Source organism: Bufo bufo, chromosome 2 (assembly GCF_905171765.1).
Source record: "Bufo bufo chromosome 2, aBufBuf1.1, whole genome shotgun sequence".
In the NCBI taxonomy this organism is placed as follows: Eukaryota; Metazoa; Chordata; class Amphibia; order Anura; family Bufonidae; genus Bufo; species Bufo bufo.
The window spans coordinates 11,879,840-11,905,441 of NC_053390.1; the positions used below are offsets into that span (position 1 = coordinate 11,879,840).

The window sequence follows — 25,602 nt, forward strand, 5'->3', positions numbered from 1 at the left end:
AAATTCTCTCCCACGGAGAGAAACTACGACATAGGGAATAGGGAGCTGCTGGCCATTAAATGGGCATTTGAGGAGTGGAGGCATTTTCTGGAGGGGGCAAGGCATTGTGTAACTGTTGTCACTGACCATAAAAACCTTATGTTTCTCGAGTCTGCTAAGAGGTTGAATCCCCGTCAAGCCAGATGGGCTCTGTTTTTTACTCGTTTTGATTTTTCCATCACGTTCAGTCCGGGAAGTAAAAATGTGAAGGCGGACGCATTATCTCGGAGCTTCCAGGCTTTTCAACCTACTGAGGTACCACCTGAATCCATCCTACCAGCAAAAATCTTCTTAGCAGCTCTTACCCAGGATATCTCGGCTCGCATTAGGTCGGAACAACATCTGGCACCGGTATCCACCCCAACAGATAAGTTGTTTGTTCCCGTACAATTTCGTCTCCAGCTGTTGGGTGAGTGTCACGATTCTGCCTTTTGTGGACATCCGGGTGTTGAGGGCACTAAGGATCTGGTTTCTAGATCTTATTGGTGGCCCACTCTAACTAGGGATGTCAAGTCCTATGTGTCAGCCTGTGAGGTTTGTGCCAGGTCCAAGACACCTAGGACTCGCCCTGCTGGTAACCTACGACCCCTACCCATTCCCAGTAGACCCTGGTCCCATATCTCGATGGACTTTATAACTGACCTACCGCTGGCGGAGGGTAAGACTGTAGTGTGGGTAGTGGTGGATAGGTTTAGCAAGATGGTCCATTTCATTCCCCTGTCTAAACTCCCGAATGCCAAAACCCTGGCGTCTATTTTTGTGAAAGAAATTGTTCGATTGCATGGTATCCCGGAAAATATTGTTTCGGACAGGGGTGTGCAGTTTGTGTCCAAATTCTGGAGAGCCTTCTGTCAAAGATGTAAAATTTCGTTGTCTTTTTCTTCCGCCTACCATCCTGAGAGTAATGGGCAGACTGAACGCCTTAATCAGTCTGTGGAACAATTCCTGAGGTTGTATGTTGCTGATGACCAGCAATTATGGGTCAAATTCCTTCCATTGGCTGAATTTGCTCTGAATAACCGTGTCAATTCTTCTGCTGGGGTCTCCCCTTTCTTTTGTAACCATGGTTTTCATCCCCGTTTTCATTCTGGGTCGTCCGTCTCCTCCTCTAACCCTGAAGCTGATAAACTCTCCTCCGAACTGTGCACAGTTTGGGCCCGGGTTCAATCGAACCTAGAAAAGGCTCAATGTTCTCAAAAACTCAAGGCCGATAGGAGACGTTCAAGGGGGGTAAACTTTCAGGTTGGGGATAAAGTATGGTTGTCCTCCAAGAATCTATCTCTCAAGGTAACTTCTAAAAATTTGCTCCTCGTTTTATTGGACCATATAAGATCACGGAAGTGATTAACCCGGTATCTTTTAGGTTGGAGCTGCCTGAGTCATTCCACATTCATAATGTGTTCCATAAATCTCTGCTTAAAAAATATTTTGAACCGGTAGTACCATCAAAAGCCTCGCCTCCGCCAGTTCTTGTTAATGATGCTGTCGAGTATGTGGTGTCTAAAATAGTGGATGTCAGGAAGGTGCGTAATTCCTTGCAGTACCTGATTCACTGGAAGGGGTATGGACCTGAAGAGAGATCTTGGGTACCTGCCAGGGAGGTTCATGCTCCCAGACTTGTTCGTAAATTTCATTTAGAACACCCTGAAAAGCCATCGCCTGAAGTCTTGGGTCCGGTGGCCCCTCGTAAAAAGGGGGGTACTGTCACGGGGTTCCGAAGGTGCACTCGGTCCCCCATTGCCCGCAGAACTGTTGCTTAGCTTTTGGAATGAGGTTCTGTGTTTGACCTCATTCCCAGGGCGGCTTTACTAGCTGGGTGGCTCCTTGCTCCTAAGTCTGCCTTGAGCGCCGAGCTGATCACTCGGTGCTCGACTGGTTGGTCTGTCGGTCATGTGACGCTGGCCACGTCACATGACCCTCACTCCCCACTATAAATACAGGCAGCCTGCTGGCTACAGGTTGCCTGTTAATTTCTAGGTTCCTGGTATTTGTTGGACTGCTGAATACTTACCTGATCCTGTTCCTTGACCATCCTTTTGCCTGATCCTCCTGTACTGCGCATCCGTCCTGGTATTGTGACCTCGGCTCCCACCTGACTACTCTCTTAGGACTCCTCTTGTACTTCTCTGCTCTCCTGGTATTTATGACCCCGGCTTCTCCTGACAATTCACTGCTTGCTCCATTTGTACTTTGCAGCTTTCCTGGTATTGACTCGGTCCATTCACGTCCTGTTGTTTGTCTGTCTGTCATCCCTGCACTTACTCCAAGTTAGGGATTGCCGTCCAGTTGTCCCCTGTCATTAGGACTCGCGAGGCAAGTAGGCAGGGCCAGGGGTAAGGGTGGAGCGCAGTGGTCACTTCCCTTCCCCCTGTGTGTGTGTGTACGCGACCGTTACAAAAATCTTGCCAGAATCATTACAGGAAGTGTTGATAACACTAAGGGTTTATTCACACGTCCGTGGTGTGTTGCGGACCTGCAAATTGCCGATCCGCAACACACCCGGCCGACACCCCCTATAGAAATGCCTATTCAAGTCCGCAGCTGCGGACAAGAATTGGACACGTCCTATCTTTTGCGGAGCTGCGGACCGGAAGTTCGGGGCCGCGCTCCGCAAATGCGGAAGCGGAGAGCACATAGTGTGCTCTCAGCTTCACGTCCGGGCCCATAGAGAATGAATGGGTCCGCACCCGTTCAGCAAAATTGCGGAACGGGTGTGGACCCTTTTGCGGATGTGTGAATGGGGCCTAATTCTAAAACCGGATAAAAACCCTAAGCTAATGGATTCATATTGCCCTATATCTTTGATCAATACAGACAATAAAGTATTTTTCAAAGAGACTTAGCGGGGTTATATCTACAGTAATACATAAAAACCAAACAGGATTCATGCCTGGAAAATGAACAGCGGACAAAATTAGGAGATGTTTTTTGAATATGCAGATGAAGTCAAGTAACAGTGGGCAGAGGTTAATGGTTTCTATAGATGCATCAAAAGCCTTCGATACAATAGAATGGCCATTCTTGTTAGCCAGATTAAAGAAATTGGGGTTTGGGCCGAATTACATTTCTTGGATTAGATTACTATATACAGAGGTAAAAAACGGAATAAGTGTCAATGGTAAGATATCTGCCCCCTCTGAAATACATAGAGGAGTAAGACAAGGCTGCCATCGCACTAGAACCACTAGCCTCGTTAATAAGACAAGATAAAAAGATAATAGGATTTAAGTTTGGAAACCACAAATTAAAGATCTCACTATACCCAGACGACTTGATGTTGTTTGTGGGGTCTCACGAATCCCTGTTGCGTATATTTGAGAGATATGTGGAATTAGCAGGGTTAAAAATAAATTGGACAAAATCGACTTGTATCCCATTGGACCCCCTGGGGGAATTTGTACCAGGTCAACTAGAGATTGTAAAGATGGGGGGGTGGATAAAATACCTGGGGATTAAGATGTTAGGTAACCCACAAGTGTATACAAACCTAAATGTTATACCTCTGTTAAATAAAGTTAAAAACAAAATACAGGTATGGAACAAGTTACCCCTTTCGATGGCAGGCAGAATATCCCTGATTAAAATGTGTTTACTCCCGATGATAAACTACATATTATGGAATACACCGATTGAAATACCCAAGAAGATATATACAATTTTGGAGAGCTTACTTAGTGAGTTGATTTGGAGGGGGACGTAGACCAAGAATGAGGATACAGCTTTTACAAAGACCAGAGAGGGAAGGAGCATTGTCAATTCCTGATTTCAAACTGTATTTTCTGGCAGGTCAGTTAAAGAACAGCTTGGAATGGGGTAAAACTCAGGCCTGGGGTTCAATAATAAGATCTATGGATAAAAGCATAGGTAATAGTGGGGTTCTCCTGGTATTAGAGACAGGTATCCATTTACGAGAACAATTTAATAGCTTTCCAACACTAAAATTAATGTATAAAACATGGTTGGAAGTTAAGAAACTGTAAGGAAAACTAGAATTCCATGAAAATACTCTGATGTGGAACAACACATACAGCCAGGTCCATAAATATTGGGACATCAACACAATTCTAAAATTTTTGACTTTATACACCACCACAATGGATTTGAAATGAAACGAACAAGATGGGCTTTAACTGCAGACTGTCAGCTTTAAATTGAGGGTATTTACATCCAAATGGTGTAGGAAATACAACAGTTTGCATATGTGCCTCCCACTTGTTAAGGGACCAAAAGTAATGGGGCAATTGGCTTCTCAGCTGTTCCATGGCCAGGTGTGTGTTATTCCCTCATTATCCAAATTACAATGAGCAGATAAAAGGTCCAGAGTTAATTTCAAGTGTGTTATTTGCATTTGGAATCAAGATCAAGATGAGATCCTAAGAGCTGTCACTATCAGTGAAGCAAGCCATCATTAGGCTTAAAAAACAAAACAAACCCATCAGAGAGATACCAAAAACATTAGGCGTGGCCAAAACAACTGTTTGGAACATTCTTAAAAAGAAGGAAGGCGCCGGTGAGCAACACCAAAAGACCCGGAAGACCACGGAAAACAACTGTGGTGGATGACCAAATAATTATTTCCCTGGTGAAGAAAACACCCTTCACAACAGTTGGCCAGATCAAGAACACTAGGTGGTAGGTGTATGTGTGTCAAAGTCAACAATCAAGAGAAGACTTCACCAGAGTGAATACAGAGGGTTCACCACAAGATGTAAACCATTGGTGAGCCTCAAAAATAGGAAGGCCAGATTAGAGTTTGCCAAACAACATCTAAAAAAGCCTTCACAGTTCTGGAACAACATCCTATGGACAGATGAGACCAAGATCAACTTGTACCAGAGTGATGGGAAGAGAAGAGTATGAAGGAAAAGAACTGCTCATGATCCTAAGCATACCACCTCATCAGTGAAGCATGGTGTTGGTAGTGTCATGGCATGGGCATGTATGGCTGCCAATGGAACTGGTTCTCTTGTATTTATTGATGATGTGACTGTTGACAAAAGCAGCAGGATGAATTATGAAGTGTTTCGGGCAATATTATTTGCTTATATTCAGCCAAATGCTTCAGAACTCATTGGAAGGCGCTTCACAGTGCAGAAGGACAATGTCCCAAAGCATACTGCAAAAGCAACCAAAGAGTTTTTTAAGGGAAAGAAGTGGAATGTTCTGCAATGGCCAAGTCAATTACCTGACCTGAATCCGATTGAGCGTGCATTTCACTTGCTGAAGACAAAACTGAAGGGAAAATTCCCCAAGAACAAGCAGGAACTGAAGACAGTTGCAGTAGAGGCCTGGCAGAGTAGCACCAGGGATGAAACCCAGCGTCTGGTGATGTCTATGCGTTCCAGACTTCAGGCTGTAATTGACTGCAAAGGATTTGCAGCCAAGTATTAAAAAGTGAAAGTTTGATTTTATGATTATTATTCTGTCCGATTACTTTTGGTCCCTTAACAAGTGGGAGGCACATATGCAAACTGTTGTAATTCCTGCACTGTTCACCTGATTTAGATGTAAATGCCCTCAAATTAAAGCCGACAGTCTGCAGTTAAAGCACATCTTGTTTGTTTCATTTCAAATCTATTGTGGTGGTGTATAGAGCCAAAAATGTTAGAATTGTGTTGATGTCCTAATATTTATGGACCTGACTGTATTTAAAGGAACTGGGGTCATTAGAGCACACAGTATGGAAGAAATATGGAGTATATCGGCTGGGCCAAATTTGGAAGAACAAGGAAATAGTAGGATTCCAAGAACTCAGGGAGAGATATGGGGTAATGGATAAAGATTTTTTTCACTATATGTAATTAAGAAATGGTATACGATCTCTGATGTGTGACAGGAAGGCTATACCGGAACTCCCGCAACCCCTAAAGAGAATTACGGAGTTGACATCAGGGAAAATAGGATTTCTTCCATTTATAATATCTTGACACAGTCTGGTAGGGATAAAACTGATACCGACTTCTATAATGTTGAAGGGATTGTTAAGGTGCTCTATTGCATGCGAGAGGCTATATGTTATATCCATGAAAAAGAAAGAGAAAGTGGAAGTTGTGGTTATAAAAAAAAAACGGTAAAATATCAAGATATAGGAAAATAATAGTTGTCTGGGGGCGGGGGGGGGGAGAAAGAGAGAGTGGTAATTATTCCCTCTTTTTTTTTTTTTTTAAGATTCAAGAGCAAACAGATGAAATGATGTCGGGATGCCGTAGTGGGAGCGGACTAGGGTGTAAGTTAATGTACTTGGAAAGGGATATGATGAAAATTAATTGAAAACAGTATGGTTATGCCTAACAGTATGGTTGTATATTTCATATGAAAATGAAATAAAGATTAATAAAAAAAAATAAAAAAAAGACATCTCAAACAACTTGAAGCTGTAATTGCAGCGAAGGGTGATCCTTAGAAGTATTGACTCAGGGGGGCTGAATACAAATACACACTACACTTTCCTGTATCATTTTCTTTTCATGTCACACATATTTGTTACTTTGTGTTGGTCTATCTCATAAAATCCCAATAAAATTAATTTATGTTTATGGGTATAACGTGAGAAATGAGGAAAAGTTCAAGGGGTATGAATGAATACTTTTTTCAAATCATTGTGTACATTGGTCGCTCAAGGTACAATGGCGTCAGGATACAATATTTTCAACTTACAATGGTCCTTTCCGACCCATCGTAAGTTGAAACTAGAGTTTCATACTCTAGTTTCATACTATGCCTCAGACCCAGATCCAACCAATCAAGGCCACTTCTCTGGTAAAATAGTTGTATTAGATGCTAGGTAGCGGCTATTACTGACTGATATATGTAAGGTCTTGTTTTATCTGTCTTAATTATCTGTTTATTTTTATTACTGAAGCAATTTTGGTGCTTTTGAACCAATTACTCAAGTTAGAATGGTTTTAACATACAATGGTCATTCTGGAACCAATTAATATCGTAACTTGAGGGACCACTGTATTAGGAAGCCTTCCCGATGTATAAGGGCCCGCAAACAGCGGATCGGCAATATATGGGCAATGGCCGTGTGCACTCTATATCACAGATGAGGACCGGTTCACTTGAACTGGCCTGCAATCCGCACGATGCAGAGCGGAAGCCCACAGAAGCACTACAGAGCACTTGCAAAGGATTTCGGTCTCTGCTTCCGCACCACTATTTGCAGTCCGCAGCTCGGGCACGGGTGCACACATTCGTGTGCATAATCCCTAACTCCAATAGAATGCTCAACCATGATGTGAACAGAGCCTTTCATGGTGGGAGTCCAACATAGAGGCTTTCCAAGTAAACTTCAGACTTGGTGTGAACAAGGCCTTACACTGATGATCTCTGCCCTCTACCACCCCCAAAATAGATGGCTGCTCTATTATGCATGGCATCTACAGTACCTGGAGAAGACAGAGCGTGTCAGTGCTACAGTCCTATAGTAACACGTGGTGCACAGAATCCAGGTGCTCTGTGTTACTATGGTAACAGCTGCCAGCTATTCAGCAGGGGGCAGTCCAGGGGCTTCTATAAGGAGCTACCAGGTGTGTGGAGAAGCTCGGGTTGTGCTCCGTCTCAGAATGTATTATCACTGAGCTGTAACTCCATGCTGAGGTCAGTCCAGTGACATGGCGCTAAGATCGGAGGCCATTTTTTTAAGGTCGTAATTTGTAAGGATTAGCTAATCAGCTGTTTAACCACTTCCCAACATATGACGTAATAGTATAACAAAATAATAGCAAAGACAGGTGCACTCTGCGGTCTTACTAAACCCTCAAGCTGATTTTAAAATTGAGAGATTAGCCAACATATCCCTAGGATATGTTGGCTAATCTCTCAATTTTAAAATCAGCTTGAGAGTTTAGTAAGACCGCAGAGTGCACCTGTCTTTGCTATTATTTTGTTATATTGTTATATTGATTATCACATCCACATAATTGCTATCTTGTGTAGGATGTCTATTGTGGTACATGTGGTTCGCTGCCTCCACTGTATGCATTTTTGTTGGGGATCGTCATTAGCAAAAAGGCACAAGTGCAGGATTTGCTCCCCTGTATATATATGCACAACTGCATGTGGGTTTGAGCACTTCCTGCTTGTTTAATACGACGCCATTCTTTTCAGTTTGTATATATGACGTAATAGTACGTCATAGCAGGAAGTGACTTCCGGGCACCGGAGCCGCATGCCCGGTCAGTGCAGGGGCCGGGCAGTCACTGATAGCCGGGCCCCTGCTGTATCCACCATGCTGTAAAAGCCAATGCTGGCAGATAATCCCCTTCTATGCCATGGTCAGCTCTAACTGCAGCATAGAAGGTACTTGCGGTCAGTCAGGGTTTCCATCAGGACCTGCCTTCTTCGGAAGCATAGGAGATCCAGCCCGTTGTTGGGTCTTCTAGGCAACTGTTAGTGGGGGTGACACATAAGGTAGTTGATTGTGATACCGTATTTTTAACCAAAAGGTGTGCTGTGTGTTTGGTGGGTTTGGAACTAATGGTGGTCTGTGGATGGCACTATTACTGGGGATCTGTGGATGACAGACCCTGTTATGGGGGGATCTGTGGATGACTGACACTGTTATGGGGGGGATCTGTGGATGACGGACACTGTTATGGGGGGATCTGTGGATGACGGACACTGTTATGGGGGGGATCTGTGGATGACGGACACTGTTATGGGGGGGATCTGTGGATGACGGGCACTGTTATGGGGGGGATCTGTGGATGACGGACACTGTTATGGGGGGGATCTGTGGATGACGGACACTGTTATGGGCTGGGGGATCTGTGGGTGGCACTGTTATATATGTGCCATCCACAGACACCCCAGCCCATAACAGTGCCATCCACAGACCCCCCCAACCCATAACAGTGCCATCCACAGACCCCCCCAGCCCATAACAATGCCATCCACAAATCCCCCCAGCCCATAACAGTGCCATCCACAGACCCCCCCAGCCCATAACAGTGCCATCCACAGATCCCCCCCCCGCCACCACCGCCGCCGCTCCAGTATACAAATATAAGATGTCTTATTCAATTAATAGTTATTAAACATGCCCCCTCACTCCTAATAGTACCTTACATCCTAACCGCTTCAGCACAATGCAGGCAGGCCGGGCGGCCAGCGCGTCCCTCACTGACGTCACTTGTCTGCGCCGCCTGCTTCATTCATAAAGTAGGCGGCGCAGGCACGTGACATCAGGGAGTTACGCTGCCGCCCGCCCGGCCTGCCTGCCGGCATTCTACTGAAGCTGTTAGGATGTAAGGTACTATTAGGAGTTGGGGGACATGTTTAATGATTCAATTAATTGAATAAGACATCTTATATTAGTATACCGGAGCGGCAGGGCGGGGCTATACTACACTGACTGCACCGCCCCGCCGCTATTGCCGGCCCCCAGCTCCTCCTCCCAGTCCCTCCCCGAGTCCCCGCTCGCTCCTACATTGCAGCTTGCGATGTAAAACTGCAAGCATTCGCCCCATAAGACGCAGGGGCATTTCTCCCCCATTTTGGGGGGAGAAAAAGTGCGTCTTATGGGGCAAAAAATACGGTATGTACTAGTCGAGCCATTATTGTACAGAAAGCAGTGGTGTAGGCCGATCTGCTTCAGATGTGTTGACTGTTAGAAGATCAAGTTCAGGTCTGAGGAGTTTAAAGGGGTGGTGTTACTCGGGGAACAGTCATTTTAGGAAGATTAATAAGCCTGCCTGAAAAGATATATTTTTAAGGCAGGTTTGAAGGTATGGAGGTTGGGAATTAACATGATATTCCAGGGCGGAGCATTCCAGAGAGTAGATGTAGCTCAAGAAAAGTCCTGAATACGGGAGGGAGAGGTACAAATTATGGTGCATTTTACACCAGGTCACTAACAGAACAGAGAGCGCGAGTAGGGTGGTAGATAGAAAAGAGGGAGGAGATGTATGAAGGTGCAGCACTTTGGAAAACTTTATAGGTGAGGGCAACCAGTGAAGTGACTGGCACAAGCTAGAGGAGTCAGTGTAGCGGGTGCATAGATAGATGAGCCTGGCTGCGGCATTTAGGACAGTCTGAAAGGATGAAGGTTTAGTGAGAGGGAGACTGATTAGTAATGAAATACAGTAGTCAAGACAAGAATGAATTAAGGCAACAACAAGAGTTTTGTCTGTTTACACTTTAAAGGGGTTGTCCAGGTTCAGAGCTCAACACAGACATACCCTTATTTTCACCCAGGCAGCATCCCTGATGTTGGCATCGGAGCATCTCATGCTCAGATGCGCTCCCTTGCCCTGCGCTAGATCGTGACGTCACCGGAACTCTTGAAAATGCTCTGATGCTCAAGTCAGGGTAAAAATGGAGGTATGTCCGGGTTCAACTCTGAGCCCTGCGCTAGATTGTGACGTCACCGGAACTCTTGAAAATGCTCCGATGCTCAAGTCAGGGTAAAAATGGAGGTATGTCCGGGTTCAACTCTGAACCCGGACAACCCCTTTAAGAAAAGGACAGATTCTGGAGATGTTCTTGAGTTGCAGACATGTGAGTAAGTGATTTGATATGGAAAACAAAGGAAAGATCTGAGTCAAACATACCCCTAAGACAGCCGGTGTCCTGCCCAGGAGTTAACATAGTGCCACAGACTGAAATTGAAAAATCAAGTTAAGGTGGTTTAGTAGATGAGGGAAAGACAAGAAGTTCAGTTTTATGAGAAATTTAGTTTAAGATACACAGAGGGCATGATGTTAGAGACAGCTGCCAGACAGTTACTAGTGTTTTGGAGTAAAGCAGGGGTGACGTCAGGGGATGAAGTGTAAAGTTGGGTGTCGTCAGCATAAAGATGGTACTGAAAGCCATATCTACTGATAGTCTGTCCGATGGGATCTGTGTAGAGGGAGAATAGTAGAGGACCTTGGACAGAACCCTGAGGAACCCCAACATCAAAAGGAAGAAGAGAAGAAGTAGATCCATCGAATGATACACTAAAGGAGCGGCCAAAAAGATAGGAAGAGAACCAGGAGAGAGCAGTGCCCTTAAGGCCAATTGAGTGGAGCATGCGAGCACCACTTTCTCTTTATTACACTGCACTTCGTCTTGGAAGTGCAGTGTAATAAAAGCATCGGCTCCATTCAAGTGAACAGAGCGAGAGCTTATAATTACACTACGCCACCTCTCCACTGGAGACAAGACGAGTAGTGTAAATACCAGGAAGCGGTGCTCGCATGGAGCGCCACCTCCTCGTCTCACAGCTGATCAGCAGAGGTGTTAGGTGTCGGATCTCCACCGATCAGATATTGATGACCTATCCAGAGGATAGGTCATCAGTTTAAGCGTTGGACAGCCCCTATGTCTGCCAGTGGACATCTAAATTCAGGAGAGCAGCACCCACACACATACTGTGTCGCTACACTTATTACCTCTGTGTGCCGTCAGGCATCCAGTGAGAGGAAGAGCAGACACAGCTATATGTATCACCTAATTAAAAGCACTTGTGGAATGGATGGAATAATAGGAGCGCATTCAGACTTAGGGTCCATTCATACGTCCGTAGAATGGGTCTAGATCCATTCCGCAATTGTGCTGACCCGTTCATTTTTAATGTCCTGTCACAGTGTCCTGTCCGCATCCACATTTCCGGTCCGCGGCCCCTGAAGAAAATAGAACAAAATAGAATAGAAATAGCTGCGGACAAGAATAGGCATTTCCATTGGGGTGCTGGCTCAGTGTTTTCCGGATCTGCAAAACACTGCGGACGTGTGAATGGACCCTTAGAGGAGGCCACACTTCCAAGTATTGTGAATAAAGAAGCTGGAGTATAAAATAACCTCAAAAGAATGGACTTGTACACAAGCGTGAGACACCAATAATCCTTAAATTACTGCTGTCTTTATTCCAAATTGTGATGCGTGTGGGGGGGGGGGGGAGTTAATGATTAGGGATGAGCAAATTTCATATTTTGAAATTCGAGTTTGAGTTGTGGTATAATCTGAATTGCATTATGGATTCTGCTACCACGGACCATAACGCAATTCCATCATAATAGAAGTCTAAGGCCTGCATAACGGATCCATCTGGTTTATGTTCTGCTGAAGTCAAGGAATTGCGATATGGTCCGTGGTAACGGAATCCATAACGCAATTCAGATTATACCAAACCCGAACTTGAATTTTAAAATATGAAATTCGCTCATTCCTATTAATGATGAACAAATGATGAACATGATCTACACAAACAGCTACATTTAAATCTGAAACAGCGGGAGTGTTACTTTCCAAACAGTACACGTGACTGATTCTATATTGTTTCATTTAACTAAGATGTTCAATGGCATTACCTGTGTTGTTAGCCAGCGTTCATACGTAGAATTCTATTATGTATTACTATAGCTCTTGAGATGTATACTAGAATAGAAAGTCGTTATATGAGCAGACTTGGTCGCTTGGGGCACGGTTGCTTAGTAACTAAAGACCATTCCCGTTCTGAAACTTTCTACTGCACAGAACGAGAGATCCAAGACAGGAGCGCCAACTCTAAAGTAGAAGACGCAGGATCTATGTTAAATAGACTGTGTCTGTATTGAGTCTGATGAGTTAGACATTGTATCAAGTTCATTTTATACTGTATTTCCACTATAAAACGCACCTGACCATAAGACGCAACTAGGAGGAAATTAAGAAAAAAATTACTTTTCATCAGACCTCAAACCAGACCGCTAAATCAGACACTAAATTTTCTCAACTTCCAGTCTTCATCAGACTTCAGATCAGACCCCCAATCTTCATCAGACCTCAGATCAGACAAAACCAAAATAAAACAAATTACCTGTCCTGCTCCAGACGGCACCGTCTCTTCCTCCTGCGCTGCATCGTGACCTGACGTTTCACAGCATCAGGTCATAGTGACTTTTTTCGCACACTTTTGGGGGGAAAAGTGTGTCTTACAGCAAAAAAAATTAATAAAATGAAGGGCGGAAGGTGGTAATAATATCAATGTATAGAACTAAGGGATATGAGAATGTATAAATAGGGAGGATGTATATAGACAGACATATTGAGAATCCTCAGGATAGGTCATCAGTATTAAAGTCTCTTTAACCTCCCTGGCGGTATGATTATGTCAGGAATTTTGTACCAAAAGTGGTACAATTTTTTGCATGGAAATTTGGTGTTATGTATTGTAGGCCTGAAATTCTTAGTAATTGCTTACTTAAACCTAATCAAATAAGACCCTAGTAGACATCCCAGATCTGATAAAGTTTGAAACACAATTCTTCATTGTTCGTGAAGGGGAAATACTTCATGATGAGGGAAACCCGGTATTCTGACATCACGGTGCCAAAAATAGAGTGGCCAGTAACTTATTAGTGGTCCAGTACCATTTCTGGAGCGGTTTCCCCATCACCCCCTGAAGAATGATGAGTCCCAGAAACTGCCAGATGTCCTCTTTGGTCACCGGTTCCCACTTTCTGCTTCTGGAAAACCTGGCATGCAACGTAGCGGATTGCTGCTCTTGGTAGCGATTTGTCTCCGTGACAATTTTTTCAATTACCTCCTCAGTGAGGAATAATTGCAGGTATGCCAGAGGGTGGTCACGCTCAACATCTACCTTCATCCCAGGTGATCCAGTGAACGGGAATCCTGGGGGCGCTCCCTGGTCCGTATCGCAGTCAATAGGGCACCAAGTGCACACATTGCTGAGGTCAGGTGCAGGATCATCGCCGTTGTCACTTGCCAGATCAGTGTCAGACGACAAATCTCCCCATTACTCACTATGGCTCAGTTCTGCGAGCACCTCCGTGTCACTGTCGCTGTCACTCAACTGGTCCAAAGGCGCTTTTGTAGTAAAATGGCGCTTTTTTGATGCAATGTTCTAAAAATTTATGGGCACAAATGACAGTAAAATGGCAGGCAAGGGGCACTGTACAGTGATCAAGTGTCAGATCCGAGGTGATACAGTGTAATCCTCTCAGATTACAATGTATCACCTCTTTTATGTGTTTGTGTCACTTTTATGTTTACACTTTTGAATTTCCCGCCCAGTTCCGCTCCCATGCGCCGCTGCTGCTCGCAGGGAATGGAACCAAGAAGTCAGATGCCGGCCGGCGGTCACAGCGGAGGACATCGCTGGATCGCCAGGAGAAGGTAAGGGGACTCCGCTGACAGCTCTGCAATGTTACTCCGAGCGTGACTCAGGGTTACCGCTCCTGGCAGCAAAAATTAACCCCGAGTTACGCTCGGGAATACCGACAGGGAGGTTGAGCTATATTTGTGTAATAAGTGGTGCCCAGAAGTGGACCAGAATCCTGAACATTGTCAGGCAGTCCTATTGAAAGCTGTATATGGCTGAAATGACATATGCAGTTTTTCAAACCAAAGCCAGAAATGAATTAAAATGAAAGATGTAATGTAAACCTTTTGTTTTTGCTGGATCTAATTCCGACCTAATAGGAATGTTATAAGTTTGTCTACTTTTTTGTCTTCTAATTTTTATCTCTGCAGAGAATTCCAGTAAAAGATTTAAAGAAAACTTTATGCTAAGAACAAATTATAAAGTACAACATAAAGATCTCATGAAGCGCTCTTCAGGAGGCAACCACGTTATTCTTAATGTACATTCAGGACTTCCTATTACAGATCTATCACCTAATCCCCCTAGTCATGAGGAACCTTCTGTTAACCAATCACAGATTGTTACCAGAAGTGCAGGTCAAAAAGCACTCCAGCGTGGTACCGAGTTTACAAAGAGATCAAGTCACAGAACTACAAACAGAAGAATTCACAGAGTGGAGAAGCGCTATTCATGTTCAGAATGTGAGAAATATTTTACGGATAAATCAAGTCTAGTTAAACATGAGTGTAGTCATAGAGGAAAGAAGCCATATTCGTGTTCAGAATGTGGGAAATGTTATACAAATATATCAAATCTTCTTAGACATGAGAGAAGTCACACAGGAGAGAAACCATATCCATGTTCAGAATGTGGGAAGTCCTTTGGCTATAAATCAGTTCTTGTTAAACATGAGAGAATACACACTGGAGAGAAGCCATATTCATGTTCAGAATGTGGGAAATGTTTTATACAAAGTTCACAACTTGTTTACCATGAGAAATGTCATACAGGAGAGAAGCCATATTCTTGTTCACAATGTGGGAAATCTTTTCTACAGAAATCACATCTTACTAGACATGAGAGATATCACACAGGAGAGAAGCCATATTCATGTTCAGAATGTGGGAAATGTTATAAAGATAAATCACATCTTGTTTTTCATCAGAGGCTTCACATAGGAGAAAAGCCATATTCGTGTGCAGAATGTGGGAAATGTTATACAATTAAATCACATCTTGTTAAACATGAGAGACATCACACAGGAGAGAAACCATATCCATGTTCAGTATGTGGTAAATGGTTTATAGAAGAAGCAACTCTTGTTAGACATAAGAAAATTCACACAGGAGATAAACCATATTCATGTTCAGAATGTGGGAAATATTTTACAAATATATCACATCTTCTTAGACATGAGAGAAGTCACACAGGAGAGAAACCATATCTATGTTCAGAATGTGGGAGATATTTTATAGATAAATCACATCTTGTTCAACATAAGAGAATTCACACTGGAGAGAAGCCATATTCATGCTTAGAATGTGGAAAATGCTTTACAAATAAATCAAGTCTTGTTGTACATGAAAGAATTCACACAGGAGAGAAGCCATACTCATGTTCAGAATGTGGAAAACATTTTAAACAAAGATCACAACTTGAATACCATGAGAAACGTCATACAGGAGAGAAGCCATATTCTTGTTCAGAATGTGAGAAATCTTTTCTACAGAAATCACATCTTATTATACATGAGAGAATTCACACAGGAGAGAAGCCATATTCATGCTCAAAATGTCGAAAATGCTTTACAAATAAACCAAGTCTTGTTGTACATGAGAGAAATCACATAGGAGAGAAGCCATACTCATGTTCAGAATGTGGGAAATGTTTTAAACAAAAATCTGAATTTGTTTCCCATGAGAGGATTCACACAGGTTAGAAACCATATTCATGTACAGAATGTGGTAAATGTTTTGCAGAAAATGCAAGACTTGTTACACATAAGAGAATTCATACGGGGAGATACCATATTCATGCTCAGAATGAAATTTTTGTGACCGTTGCGGCAAGTCACATTGACCGTTATAAATTCATATCATGTGACATGTCACAGTGTAGTAGGATTATCCTGGATCTAGCAAATGAACAAATAATATTTCTTGTAAAAAAAAAATAGAGCTTTGCTTACTTCCAGAGCAGTGAAAATGAACTTTCCCCATGAACCTTGCTTCTTATCACTGTATTCACACCTCCACTCACACTGCGGGAGAGTCCAGAGTGACATGGGGAGAAGTAAAAACGCTCTATGTAATGGTTTTATAATGTATGAGGACAGATTAATGTTTTATCTTTATTCAAACAGCTGTGACATTCATTGATCATAAATAGATTGGTGAGTGACTATATCACTGATTTATCTGACCGGGTGATCTATGATAATTAACCCCTTATGTACATTCCTGCGGTCTAAGGGTAAACCTATCTAGATACTGATGATATATGAGTGATATATCAGTGGTGGGAATCGCTTGTGATGTCACATCTGTTAATTAACCCCTGATTAATGGCAACATGAATTCAGAGACCAAGTGATGCTCATATATGTGTTTTATATGTATCCTGTCTCCTTTATTACCTGCAGAACATTAATAATGGAGTCAGATGCTAAATTATTAGTATTTTGTATGTCTCAGATAAGTACTGGCAGGTAGGTCATCCGCACATTTGGGCTGTGCTTGTTAGATAACACATAAACTTCATAGATTTTTCCCATTTTTAAGTTGCATTTTTCTTTTAAAAAATCGCAACATTTTATTAGATTTTCTCAATATAACCACAAACTTGGGCATGGAGAATAATAAAATAATAGCAAAAAATATTTTTTATATAATTGTAGAAAAGCAACAGTTATGCAGCTATATGCAGTAAGGCCAAGCTATAGATATGTATTTGGATAATTAACAGTTTTCATTTTAGATTGTATATATGGATTTAAAAGGTCAGTTAATGCCACATAAAGATCATGTATACGAAGATGATATATATTTTAATGACATTGTTAATCTTAAAGTGTTACAGCCATTTTGTCTGGTTTTAAAAGCCATCTTGTCTGTGTTTTATGCTAAATAAAAATATTTTAAGTTACACTACACCGCAGTGCGACTATAACCCTGTGTGTTTCCTGTTCATCTCTTCTGTCTAAACCTCCAAATCCTTCCTGGTCTCTTAATGACCAACTATTAATGATCCCTGAAGTAATAACCTCTATAAAAACACACTTAGAAGAACACTATACAAACAGTGTCCTTTCAGTCTCCTCCCCTATCTCCCTCTGGGAAGCCCATAAATCAGTACTTTGAGGACTGTTAATACAGATGGCAGCTCTTCATAAACACAAATGGATACTTGAACAAAAAGTCAGGAACTTGAACAAAAAGTCTCCCAATTAAAAGATCTGGCAAAGACGAACCACACTAAACGCCCACCAAACCGTCTCTCACATGCGGACAGAGCTGTACTTGTACTGTTGAATGAAAACTTTGAAGGTCCTTCCAGATATATTATACTGAACAATAAGCCACTCGCCCCATTAGCTAGGAAACTTCAATCAAACTATAAATTGGCGTGGTATTAGAAAGCAGGAAGTGCTCCACCCCATATGCAGTAGTGCATCTATACCGGAGGGGGGGCAGATCCTGCACTTGTAGTCCGCTGCTAATGGCAATCCCCAGCAAAAATGCAATGGGGGATGCCCGCAGCGGACCACAAGTACCACAATAGACATCCTACACAGGATAGCAAATGACCCTCATACTGATGTTAAAATTGAGAGTTTAGCCAATATATCCTACTGTGGAGGACATATCGGAGCCCGAGGTAACTGGGAGTTTGCTGTGAGTCAGACCTTGCGCTCCTGTAATTTTCCCACTGGCTCCTGGTATTGCCCATACGGCACAGGTAGGTTTAGCGTTAGGTCCCGAGCTACTTGAGAAACCTTGGCGCGGTGCTCGGGCTCTTATATGTCCTCCACAGTAGGCTATATTGGCTAAACTCTCAATTTTAGCATCAGTATGAGGGTCTAGTCAAACCGCAGAGTGCACCTGTCTTTGTAAATGTTATTGAAACTTCAATCAACCCCATCTTTTGGGCCCTTTTATAAACTCTGCACTAATCAAGGCACAATAACCGCTAATCCACAAAAAATAACATTGTTTAAAAACTTCCTTTACCACCTCCGTTCACAACCAAAGGCCCCTTCTACTGAACAGATCTCTACCTATTTACAGAAGCCTACGTTCCATACCAGATTCTCTAGTATCGCTATTATGCTCTGAAATCACTCCAATAGTGGTGGAAATAGCAATTGCTTCCTTTAAGATCCAGAAACATCCAGGCCCCAATAGCTTTTCTGCCTTATATTTTAAAGCTCTCTCCTCTTTTTTTTCTTAGTTCAGGGGTTGAAGTCAACAGAGACAGAAGTCTCTGGAAAGGTCAGTTCTGGGCTAGGAGATGCTCTTTTATGTGCTACTTCCTTAGCACGCTCATAGAACCACAGATCTACACGGGTGGGAAGGGATACCAAAGCATCCAATGAGGTTGGAACATCACAGCCAGCCAATTGGTCCTTGATGTGGTCTGCCAAACCCTCCCAAAAAGCTGCTACCAGAGCCTCGTAATTCCAACCCAGTTCCGAGACCAGCATTTGGAACTGGATGCTGTATTGACTTACAGAGAGACTGAATTGACCTGCGGTTTGCGGCGATCGCCGATACAGGGGGGTCACGGGACCCCCCGCGCATTGTCCAAGGGTGCCTGCTCAATGATTTGAGCAGGCACCTTGTTCCGATCACCGCCCACCGATGTGTCCTTAAGTACCAGGACATCATGATGTACCGGTACGTCATATGTCCCCAAGAGGTTAAATATATAAATGGCAAAAAGTATAAATCTGAAGGTGTCGGCCCTCTACAGAGTGATGACGGGGAAATTGGAGAGAGAGATAAGGAGAAAGCAAAGCTATAAAATATTTTTTTTTCCACTGTATTCAGTGAAGAAAATAAACTGTCAGATGAAATGCAGAATGTAAAAGTAAATTCCCCATTAAAAGTGCCCTGTCTGACCCAGGAAGAAGTACAGCGGCGTCTTAAAAAAATTAAAATAGACAAATCGCCAGGACCAGATGGCATGCACCCCCGTATCCTAAGAGAATTAAATAATGTCATAGCCAGACCCTTATTTCTGATATTTAAGGACTCTGAGGGATCGGTCATGTCAAACTAATTGAATCAGTTTCTATGAGGATGTAAGTTCTAGACTTGACAGCGGCTAATCAATTGATGTCGTATATCTGGACTTCTCCAAAGCATTTGAAACTGTACCACATAAAAAGTTAGTATATATAATGAGAATGCTCGGACTGGGGGAAAATGTCTGTATGTGGGTAAGTAACTGGCTGAGTGATAGAAAACAGAGGGTGGTTATTAACGGTACACACTCAGATTGGGTCACTATCACTAGTGGGGTACCTCAGGGGTTCAGTATTGGGCCCTATTCTCTTCAATATATTTATTAACCCCTTAGGGACACAGCCTTATTTCACCTTAAGGACCAGGCCATTTTTTGCAAATCTGACCAGTGTCACTTTAAGTGGTGATAACTTTAAAACGCTTTGACTTATCCAGGCCATTCTGAGATTGTTTTTTCATCACATATTGTACTTCATGACACTGGTAAAATGAAGTCCAAAAATTTTTTTTTTTTGCATAAAAAAAATACCTAATTTACCAAAAATTTTGAAAAATTAGCAAATTTCAAAGTATCAGTTTCTCTACTTCTGTAATACCCCTAAAATTGTGATGACTTTACATTCCCCATATGTCTACTTCATGTTTGAATTATTTTGGGAATTATATTTTATTTTTTGGGGATGTTACAAGGCTTAGAAGTTTAGAAGCAAATCTTGAAATTTTCAGAAATTTACAAAAACCCAATTTTTAGGGACCACTACAGCTCTGAAGTCATTTTGCGAGGCTTACATAATAGAAACCACCTAAAAATGACCCCATTCTATAAACTACACCCCTCAAGGTATTCAAAACTGATTTTACAAACTTCGTTAACCCTTTAGGTGTTGCACAAGAGTTATTGGCAAATGGGGATGAAATTTGAGAATTTCATTTTTTTGCCTAATTTTCCATTTTAACCCATTTTTTCCACTAACAAAGCAAGGGTTAACAGCCAAACAAGACTGTATCTTTATTGCCCTGACTCTGCCGTTTACAGAAACACCCCATATTTGGCCGTAAACTATTGTACGGCCACACAGCGGGGCATAGAGTGAAAGGTGCGCCGTTTGGTTTTTGAAAGGCAGGTTTTGCTGGACTGGTTTTTTGACACCATGTCCCATTTCAAGCCCCCCTGATGCACCCCTAGAGTAGAAACTCCATAAAAGTGACCCCATCTAAGAAACTACACCCCTCAAGGTATTCAAAACTGATTTTACAAACTTTGCTAACCCTTTAGGTGTTGCACAAGATTTAATGGAAAATAGAGATACAATTTCAAAATTTCACTTTTTTGGCAGATTTTCCATTTTAATATTTTTTTTCCAGTTACAAAGCAAGGGTTAACAGCCAAACAAAACTAATTATTTATGGCCCTGATTCTGTAGTTTACAGAAACACCCCATATGTGGTCGTAAACTGCTGTACGGGCACACGGCAGGGCGCAGAAAGAAAGGAATGCCATACGGTTTTTGGAAGGCAGATTTTGCTGGACTGGTTTATTTACACCATGTCCCATTTGAAGCCCCCCTGATGCACCCCTAGAGTAGAAACTCCAAAAAAGTGACCCCATTTTAGAAACTACGGGATAGGGTGGCAGTTTTGTTGGTACTAGTTTAGGGTACATATGATTTTTGGTTGCTCTATATTACACTTTTTGTGCTGCAATGTAACAATAAATAGCTTTTTTGGCACCGTTTTTTTGTTTTGTTATTTACAACATTCATCTGACAGGTTAGATCATGTGGTATTTTTATAGAGCAGGTTGTCACGGACGCGGCGATACCTAATATGTATACAATTTTTTTTATTTATGTAAGTTTTACACAATGATTTCATTTTTAAAACAAAAAAAGTTTTAGTGTCTCCAGAGTCTAAGAGCCATAGTTTTTTTCAGTTTTTGGGCAATTATCTTAAGTAGGGTCTCATTTTTTGCAGGATGAGATGACGGTTTGATTGGCACTATTTTGGGGTGCATATGACTTTTTGATTGCTTGCTATTACACTTTTTGTGACGTAAGATGACAGAAAATGGCTTTTTTTACATTATTTTTATTTTTTTACGGTGGTCACCTGAGGGGTTAGGTCATGTGATTTTTTTATAGAGCCGGTCGATATGGACGCGGCGATACCTAATATGTATACTTTTTTTTTATTTATGTAAGTTTTACACAATGATTTCATTTTTTAAACAAAAAAAATCATGTTTTAGTGTTTCCATAGTCTAAGAGCCATAGTTTTTTCAGTTTTTGGGCGATTATCTTGGGTAGGGTATGATTTTTGCGGGATGAGATGACGGTTTGATTGTTACAATTTTGGCGTACATGCGACTTTTTTGATCACTTTTATTACCTTTTTTGGGAAGTAAGGTGGGCAAAATTTCAATTTCATCATAGTTTTTTATTTTTAATTTTTATGACGTTCACCGTTCGGGTAAAATAACATGACCGTTTTATAGATCAGGTCGTTACGGATGCGGCGATAGCAAAAACATGTGTAGGGAATTTTTTTTCTTTTCTTTTTAATCAGTGATAAATGTGTTTTTTGATTTTTACTTTTTTTTCACTTTTTTTCACTTTTTTTTTTACCCAGACCCACTTGGTTCTTGAAGATCCAGTGGGTCTGATGTCTGTATAATACAGTACAGTACACTATATAGTGTTTTGTACTGTATTTTACTTACACTTTGTCTGAACAGATCTCTGCCTTTAGCACAGATCTGTTCAGCACCATGGACAGCAGGATGCCTGAGAAGGCGTCCTGTTGCCATGGGAACCTTCCCCGTCTGCTCAGTAGTGGCCAGAACTGCGCAGATGGGGAAGAATAAGGAGGGGGGCTATCTGGGGGCTCTCTCCCTCTCCATCGGGGGGCTGCAAAGGCACAGCAGCCCCCCGATGGGAGAGGGAGGGAGCTCCCTAAGCTGTTAACCTTTTCCATACAGCGGTCCGTACGGACCGCGGTATGGAAAGGGTTAAACGGCTGACATCGCATCACAGATGTCAGCCGTTTATACCAGGGTGTCAGCAATGTGCTGACACCCTGGTATACCCACTGGCCACCAATGATTATTCAAGAGGAGGCGGGCGGTGGATCGCGATCCCGTCTGCCGCACCGCCCGCCTCCCGCACCGCCCGCAACACCCCCCCTGCACCACCCACCGCCATAATATCATTCAGGGGTGCAGGGGGGGTGAAACATATATATTTTAGGAATACTAAAGTTTCTGATCCCCGCGGTCAGGGACCTTGGGGATCAGAAACTGCAGAAAGCGCAGCAAACCGCAAGTCTGAATTGACCTGCGGTTTGTTGCGATCGCCGACATGGGGGGGGGTCACAAGACCCCCTGCGCATTTAGCCGAGGTGCCTGCTCAATGATTTGAGCAGGCACCGGCTTCCGATCACAGCCCGCTGTGCGACGGTGATCAGAAATACACAGGGCGTACAGGTACGCCCTGTGTCCTTAAGTACCAGGTCATAAGGGCGTACCTGTACGCCCTATGTCCTGAAGAGGTTAATGATCTTGTAGACGGCTTGCACAGTAAAATATAAATTTTTGAAGATAACACTAAACTGTGTAAAGTAATTGACACAGAAGAGGACTGTATACTGTATATATACTACAGAAGACAGTATACTGTATATATACTACAGAGGACAGTATACTGTATATATACTACAGAGGACAGTATACTGTATATATACTACAGAGGGCAGTATACTGTATATATACTACAGAGGACAGTATACTGTATATATACTACAGAGGACAGTATACTGTATATATACTACAGAGGACAGTATACTGTATATATATACTACAGAGGACAGTATACTGTATATATACACTACAGAGGACAGTATACTGTATATATACTACAGAGGACAGTATACAGCTACAAATGGATCTGGATAGATTGGAGGTTTGGGCAGAGAAGTGGCAGATGAGGTTTAACACTGACAAATGTAAGGTTATGCACATGGGAAGGAATAATGCAAGTCACTGGAAAACACTGACATGGAAAAGGATCTAGGAATTTTAGTGAACAGGAAACTAAGCTGTAGAAACCAGTGTCAGGCAGCTGCTGCAAAGGCCAATAAGATAATCGGTTGCATCAAAAGGGGCATAGATGCCCGGGATGAGAACATAGTCCTTCCACTTTACACATTAATCAGACCACACATGGAGTACTGTGTACAGTTCTGGGCTCCTGTGAACAAGGCAGACATAGTAGAGCTGGAGAAGGTTCAGAGGAGGGCAACTAAAGTAATAACTGGAATGGGTGGACTACAGTACCCTGAAAGATTATCAAAATTAGGGTTATTCGCTTTAGAAAAAAAGACGACTGAGGGGAGATCTAATTACTATGTATAAATATATCAGGGGCCAGTACAGAGATCTCTCCCATCATTTGACTTTTAGCTAAACCCAGGATTTCACCGCAGGGAACCAACCAGGCCACTACCTCCTGGAGTCGTTCTGGTGTAGTTGGCTGCTGACCAAGATGTATAACAATCTGTGAGGCCAAGTAAACAAGCTTGACCGATTACTCCCAAAAGCAAATGGCAATATGTAGTGATCCCCTAGGGGACAAAGGGGTAAAACTTAACATTTAATGTGTATTTCTAAAATAGCAAGGAGAGCCTCTAATACAAACAAACAAACAAAAGACAGCCAATTAAGGCCTAGACAAACAAACGCTGAATGGTAACAAAAAATATATAGCATAAAAAGGAACGTTCTCACCCATAAATGCTGTAGACTTGGATGGTAGAGTCTCTTTCGTGCTGCAAATATCAAGCGGTAGACAGTGTTGATATGTTACCATACCGGAACGGTGCCAGCATGTAGACCTCCGCATAGACAGGAATAGGGAGCAAAAAGACCCTAAATCACCCTACTGGAGGGGCAGGAGCTATAACGCCCTACCTGTCTATACGAGGTACTTGCCATTTGGCTGCTGACCAAGGACTCAGGCAAAAAGTATAGTCTGATCACAGTCCAAAGTCAGGGCAGACCGAGAGTTCGTAGTGCAGGTAACGATTCCAAGGTCAGGACAGGCAGTGTACGTGTGTAGTGCAGGTCACATTTCGAAGGTTGGGGGTGGTGGCAAGGATGGGAATCAGAAGACAGGTAGGGTGCGGTACAAAGGTATTCAGACAAGAGATCACTTTTGCTGGTTACTAAAAAGTAGAAAACCTAAATGCTCATGAATGGTGGTGGATCCACAGCCTAGCTAAATAGAAAGGCTTGCCTAGCCTGTAATTCTTCATTAAAGTCTAAAGACATTGACCATGTAGAGGCTTTGAAAAGAAATTCCAGTGATACAGTACAGACCAAAAGTTTGGACACACCTTCTCATTCAAAGAGTTTTCTTTATTTTCATGACTATGAAAATTGTAGATTCACACTGAAGGCATCAAAACTATGAATTAACACATGTGGAATTATATACATAACAAACAAGTGTGAAACAACTGAAAATATGTCATATTCTAGGTTCTTCAAAGTAGCCACCTTTTGCTTTGATTACTGCTTTGCACACTCTTGGCATTCTCTTGATGAGCTTCAAGAGGTAGTCACCTGAAATGGTCTTCCAACAGTCTTGAAGGAGTTCCCAGAGATGCTCAGCACTTGTTGGCCCTTTTGCCTTCACTCTGCGGTCCAGCTCACCCCAAACCATCTCGATTGGGTTCAGGTCCGGTGACTGTGGAGGCCAGGTCATCTGGCGCAGCACCCCATCACTCTCCTTCATGGTCAATAAGCCCTTACTTTCAAAGTTTTCCCAATTTTTCGGCTGACTGACAGACCTTCATTTCTTAAAGTAATGATGCCCACTCATTTTTCTTTACTTAGCTGCTTTTTTCTTGCCATAATACAAATTCCAACAGTCTATTCAGTAGGACTATCAGCTGTGTATCCACCTGACTTCTCCTTAACGCCACTGATGGTCCCAACCCCATTTATAAGGCAAGAAATCCCACTTATTAAACCTGACAGGGCACACCTGTGAAGTGAAAACCATTTCAGGGGACTACCTCTTGAAGCTCATCAAGAGAATGCCAAGAGTGTGCAAAGCAGTAATCAAAGCAAAAGGTGGCTACTTTGAAGAACCTAGAATATGACATATTTTCAGTTGTTTCACACTTGTTTGTTATGTATATAATTCCACATGTGTTAATTCATAGTTTTGATGCCTTCATAGTCATGAAA

General features: G+C 42.5%; 1 protein-coding gene across 1 annotated transcript in view; it reads left to right on the forward strand.

Annotated features, from left to right (window-relative positions):
* The window catches only part of LOC120992016 (zinc finger protein 585A-like), a gene marked incomplete at its 5' end in the record, with an annotated part of 326,353 nt that overhangs the window by 198,772 nt on the left and 101,979 nt on the right, over positions 1 to 25,602 (forward strand). The window contains one exon of the mRNA XM_040420780.1: positions 14,934 to 16,043. Coding sequence (XP_040276714.1) covers positions 14,934 to 16,043 — 1,110 coding nt within the window. The remainder of the gene's footprint in view (positions 1 to 14,933; positions 16,044 to 25,602) is intronic.